General features: G+C 38.7%; 1 protein-coding gene across 1 annotated transcript; it reads right to left on the bottom strand.

Annotated features, from left to right (window-relative positions):
* Positions 1–33: 33 nt before the first annotated feature.
* On the bottom strand, positions 34–2,860 carry LOC125486426 (protein PTHB1-like). Its single transcript, XM_048613866.1, has 3 exons — positions 2,690–2,860; positions 268–352; positions 34–114 (listed from the first exon to the last, which is right to left on the bottom strand). Exons 1-3 carry the CDS (start codon positions 2,836–2,838, stop codon positions 67–69), a joined length of 282 nt encoding a protein of 93 aa, XP_048469823.1. The 5' UTR covers positions 2,839–2,860; the 3' UTR covers positions 34–66.
* Between the last annotated feature and the right edge of the window lie 3,543 nt (positions 2,861–6,403).

A 6,403-nucleotide genomic window follows, 5' to 3' on the forward strand; every position in this document is an offset into this window, starting at 1 on the left:
TTGTTGTCTCGGATTCTCCAGCATCTGCAGTTCCTACTATCTTGAATGTGCTGTCGGTTCTCAAATTCAAGCACAAGTTTCCAGAGTAATCCATTTTGAATCCCTCCAAACAGACTGCAAACTCAAGCACAGTACAAAAAAGGGTCTTAAAGACATAAATTATGTTCTACTTGACTGCGACAAAGCTAACCTACCCTTACTTGTCCACCACAACTGACAGACTGTGATCTTTTTTAAAAAGCAATAAAACTAAAAAAAATGCCTCACCGTTAATCGTTTCCCAGATCCTAATTTCTGTTGCTCAGAATCTTGTCTGGATTCTGCATCTGTGGCAATAGCTAGCACCTGGTACCTGATATGGGAGACAAAAAAAAGCATTTTTTTTCCAATCATTATGATGAACACACCCACAAAAAACATTTTTCTAACATTGCCTCCAGAGTGCTTTAAGATGTTTTCCAATCTTAAGGGTGCTATTTAAAAAACGGGTTGGGGACCCATAGACTGAAACTGTTTTAAGTTGCAAAAATGCACCATGTATTCATTTTAAAGAAAATACAAAGCTAAAACTCAACAGTTCTGCAGCACAGAAAGCGGAACTTTGACAGGTCATACTGCACCAATTTTTTCAGCAGCAATTAAAATTGATCCCGCTGCTCTGAACTCTCCTTCAGCTTTAAATATTTATCGCATTTTCCCCTAAAGTAAACGATAGTTTAGACGTCAATCAATGTGAAGGAAGTACTTTGTGCTGCGAATCCAGTCCCTGATATCAAGAAATTTGCCTGAATTTCAAACCTCCTATGATATGGCACTTTGAAAGGCATTATTAGGAAAACTCAGTGCTCATAAAATTGAAGGTTACTTTATGACAACAGTAGTTTAGAGTTAGGAAATAGCAGAGAAGCAAAGGATGTACTCAGATTAAGAAATAGGACAAATAATCTCCTCTGTCACCTGTATTCGGGCTCAGCTATTTATCATATATATCATTGTCTTCTTTGATGGTAGATGGTGCAGAATATCCAAGTTTGTAGATGGCAAGGAAACGCAGTGGTATAAATCAGCATAGAAAGTCATAAAACAATATAGATTGTGAGAGTGGCCAAAACAGAGGAAGATGCAATTTAATGTCAACAAATATGAAGTCACCCAAGGAGGACAAATCAAAACGGTTTCTAAATTGTGAAAAACTAGAAATTGTAAGGGAGGAAAGGAATTTTGAATCCCCGTATATAAATCACTAAAATTCAGCAGCCAAGGACAAAATGTAATCAAAATCCCAAATGTAATGGCAGATGTTATTTCAAAGGGAATAAAACAGAAAAAAAGCAATGCTTCATTTATATAGAGCCTTAGTTAAACCAAAAATAGACTACTGGATTCAGTTCTATGCACTATATTATTGACCTCAGAGAGGGTGCTGCATAGAATTCACCAGATTTATATCACTGCTTAAAGGACTAAATTAGGAGGCTATCTTGCAGAAATTTCAGATGGCTGAAGTGATAAATTGTGGTTTTCAAATGATACAAGTAGATACAGAAAAGCTATTTCCTCCTATGGGAGAAGTCCAAATAAAATCAAAATGGCATAATCTTGAAATTATAGCTAGGCCCTTTAGAAGCAAAATCAGAAAGCATTTCTTCCCATGAGAAATAGTGAAAAACTAGAAATCATTTCTGCAAAAGAATGTAGATTCTGCATCAACTGATTGTTCAAGACCAAGATGAGGATGTTTGTTAAGGAAAGATATCAAAGACAAGATAGGATGTGTGAAGTTTAGGTAGCGTTTTGATGACTGTTCCGATAACAAGTCATGGATTCGAAACGTTAACTCTGCTTACTTCCCACAGATGCTGCCGGAACTCCTGAGTTTCATCAGAAATTTCTGTTTTTGTTTCATTCTCAACATGTCAGTTACCCCTTTCTGCTCTCACAGGTCTACCAGCAAAGAGCTGGCTGAAACATGGCACTGTTAGATACCCAGGAGCACAGTCTGCTCATTCATTTTAGTCAGAGCTTTGAGTTAGACAATAAAAAAATTAGATTATTTCCTATATAAAATCTAATTATTCAGTATTTCAACAGACACAACTCTTTGGGATTTACAGCCCTGTAAGCAATGCTTCTATACGAAAGACACTATATAAATGAGAGAAAATTTTAATGACTTGTTCTGCCTTCTTTATCTTTGTATAAATTTTCTTTAATGTGGAGCACAAATTCTGAGGTTGTAGCATTTTGGCTCTTAAAAACTGATGTGGCTAAAGTGCAGGAATATTATTTCTCGTTTCAAATAAATGCTTTATTGTCATAATAAAACAAACTCCTAGAGAGTGAAATATGTGCATAATGGCTTGACCATTGGAGAATTTAGACAGTATATGTACCAAGAATTATCAATAAAATTAAATATTCATGTAATAATTTATGCCTGTCAAAAAAACTAAGTCAATTCAGTCTCAATACCACAAAGCTTCCTAAGTATGTTAGTAGTTAGAACAGTCCAACCACAACACTCACTACACTGAGAAAGTTGGTTTCTTCAATGTTATTTCCTAAACATAATGCAAATATGAATTATTAACCATGCATTAATGTAGAAACCAAACCCATTTGCAGTTAATTGATCATTTTGTCTTCAACATATTATGTACATTAAAGACAAGAAATATATAGGACTCACTTATAGTTTTCAACTTGCCGACTTGAGGACACAGTAATGAAGGAGTCTGTCCTTGAGCTGTATTTCAGCGGGCCTGGCAAAAGACAACCAGGCAAGAAACGTCCAAAAGCAAAGCTTTCCTGCTCAAAAAACGTTAGCATTCCATCCATAGACTGAATGCAAATCAAGTCTCGACCTAAATTTAAAAGAAACACATTGGAGTGACATCCCACCACACAACAACCATGGAGTTTTTGCTATCATGTTAGATCAGTCTCCAGAATTTCTTCCTGTTTCCATACCTTAGGGCAAAGAGTTTGAAGGTATTTACAGAAAGCAGATGTGAATCATAGCAACTAGTTTGTGTGAAGGCCTACAGACAATTAAGGATAAGAAGAGAGAGTCAGAGACAGAAAGACAAATACACAAAAACAGAGACAGTGAGAAGCAGATGCATTTTTTTAAAAATGTAGAACTGACTTAAAAAAAACCTGTCTCTGAATTGTAGAAATAAGAAATGGAAAATCAGATTTTCCTATTGTATAAATAAGAGCTGGGGAGCTCAACCAAAACACACCAGAATAGCTAACCCCATTATGATCACACTCCTTCTGTTGTTCAACTTCATGTTCATCTTTGTTATCCTTTCATAAACATCATGCCAGAACTGTGCTCAGAACAAGTTCACATTTTTGTTCAAGAAATATTTTTACAACATAAAATATAAACAAATGTTTGGCAATGAGGTTAATGCATTAAATTTGCAGCACCAAACAAACCTCTCCAACGTTATGAGATAACAAGATGTAGAGCTGGAAGAAGGGTCTAGACCCGAAACGTCAGCTTTCCTGCTCCTCTGATGCTGTTTGGCCTGCTGTGTTTATCCAGCTCTACATCTTGTTATCTCAGATTCTCCAGCATCGGCAGTTCCTACTATCTCTATTTTAAATATCATTTGTTTTGTTTTAATCATTTGCTTTACAGCTATAATGAAGCAATTAAAGTGCAATTACGTAACAATTGGAAGACGCAGAGGAAAGTGTGGAGAATAATACAAGAAAGTTCACTAGGGCTCATGGAGAGTAACCCTCAGTGAAGCTCATAACATTGACACTTAGCTGATTGGTAGGAAACCTCAGCCCAGTGAGACTGAATTTAAGACTCAAAATATACTTGGTTTAAAAGGGTTGGTAGGAGTCTGAGATAACAAGGAGCTGGATGAAGGGTCCAGACCTGAAACGTCAGCTTTCCTGCTCCTCCGATGCTGCCTGGCCTGCTGTGCTCATCCAGCTCCACACCTTGTTATCTTGGTTTAAAAGGCACCTTTCTCTTTGGTGCTCAAACATTTTTCCTTCGTGGTCAAATAAATTTTAATCAAGGTGAACAAGGTGGTGGACTGAAGCTTTCTAATCATCTAGTATGTTCTATTAACTGTAATTGGAAAGAAAAACTCCTTGTGCATATATCAACATTCCTGGCTATTCAATTCAGTGTAATTTGTTTTAACCCATTTTTTTCAGTTAGCAGATCCTGGCACCGGTCCTGATGTTACTACTTACACCTCCTCTAGATCCATTTATTTTGCTTTACATCGTTCAATTTGGTTCTGTATTGTTCCATTTGCTGTGCACTTTAATCCCTTTTGTAATTTAACTTTCTGTGCTCCATCCTTACAGACATTGCCTTTTGTTTATTCCTTTTGTCATTTGTTTTACTGCTATAATGAAGCAATTAAAGTGCAATTAGGTAACAATTGGAAGACACAGTAAGGAGTTACGAAATTGGACTTTTTTCATGCTGTGTAAGGCCGCGTGGGTAAATGGAACTGAGGTGTACATTACATGTGATCTAATTGAATAGCTGAAAGGATTGAGGGACTGAATGGCTTACTCTTGTTCCTTAACAATAACAGAGGAAAAATAATTTGTTGCTAGGATTGGTGCTGGAAATAAATTAGGAAAATGATAATGAAAGGTAGAATTCACATCCCACTATTATTCAAATTCACCACAGGGTTGTTGTTCTTCTAACACGTTGAGCTGAGACACCTATGAAGGAAAGTGAATCAGGATAAAAATAACTCAGGCATCTGCTTACTGTATGAGGCATGAAACAAGAATAAGTTTCACATCAGAGATAGTAGGAACTGCCGATGCTGGAGAATCTGAGGTAACAAGGTGTACAGCTGGAAGAACACAGCAGGCCAAGCAGCATCAGAGGAACAGGAAAGCTGACGTTTCCGGCCTAGACCCTTCTTCAGAAATGGGGGAGGGGAAGGGGATTCTGAAATAAATAGGGAGAGAAGCGGAGGCAGATAGAAGATGGATAAACGAGAGGATAGGTGGAGAGGAGACAAACAGGTCAAAGAGGCGGGGGTGGAGCCAATAAAGGTGAGTGTAGTTGGGGAGTTAGGGAGGGGATAGGTCAGTCCAGGGAGGATGGACAGGTCAAGGGGGCGGGATGAGGCTAGTAGGTAGGAGATGGGGGTGCGGCTTGAGGTGGGAGGAGGGTTAGGTGGGAGGAAGGACAGGTTAGGGAGGCAGGGACACGCTGGGCTGGTTTTGGGATGCGGTTGGGGGAGGGGAGATTTTGAAGCTTGTGAAGTCCACATTGATACCATTGGGCTGCAGGGTTCCCAAGCGAAATATGAGATGCTGTTCCTGCAACCTTTGGGTGGCATTGTTGTGGCACTGTAGGAGGCCCAGGATGGACATGTCGTCTAAGGAGTGGGAGGGGGAGTTGAAATGGTTCGTGACAAACAATTGCACCTCCCAGTCGCGAACCATTTCAACTTTCAGATTTCTGAAGAAGGGTCTCGACCCGAAACGTCAGCTTTCTTGCTCCTCTGATGCTGCTTGGCCTGCTGTGTTCCTCCAGCTCTACACCTTGTTACCTCAGATTCTCCAGCATCAGCAGCTCCTACTATCAGTGTTAAAAAGTGTTGGTTTGTAAGGTTTCAATATTTTAAATACTATCAATATCGTGCTAAAATGTGTAGGATTGTAACATATCAATCCTCAAATAAATGTATGAATGAGTTAGGATTGGTTCAGTATGATTCTTCATTAATTGGATTTCCAAGTGGAACACTTGTCACAATTATGAGATTTGGATGATTGTTATGTTTTCGGACTTTAAATTTAAATGACTTTAAATTGATTTTTAAAAATTAAAGGGGGTCCAGATTATTTTCCTGGGAAGGAAGTCCAAGCGGAAAGTGTCTGCAACACTTGCAAACAGCAGGCAGCTTGTGTCTTAAAAATAGATTGACTATGTCCCCAACGTTAAAAAAACATGTTGAGTATGTTGGGTTGAAAACAATTATCCTTCTGTTTAGTTCTGAAATGAAAGAAAGCTGAAGTTTCAAGCATGGCTAATTAGCATTACTACCTAGATACAAGGCTGATTTGATTCACATTGTCATGGTGATGGCCTTTGAAATGGGAAGGCTACAGAGATATTTGTGATGGGAGAGATAGTAGGAACTGCAGATGCTGGAGAATCTGAGATAACAAGGTGTAGAGCTGGATGAATATAGCAGGCCAAGCAGCATCAGAGGAGCAGGAAGGCTGACGTTTCGGGCCTAGACCCTTCTTCAGAAAAATATTTGTGATATTGGGTTACAGGCTTTCCTAAACTAACGCTGAATATCCCAGACAGTTCAGAATGCCAGGATCTGGGAGACTTAGCAGCTAGAGGCTAAATGGTTCACCACAGCATAATGTTATACTGGGA

This window comes from Rhincodon typus, chromosome 29 (genome assembly GCF_021869965.1).
Source record: "Rhincodon typus isolate 14 chromosome 29, sRhiTyp1.1, whole genome shotgun sequence".
Taxonomy (NCBI): Eukaryota; Metazoa; Chordata; class Chondrichthyes; order Orectolobiformes; family Rhincodontidae; genus Rhincodon; species Rhincodon typus.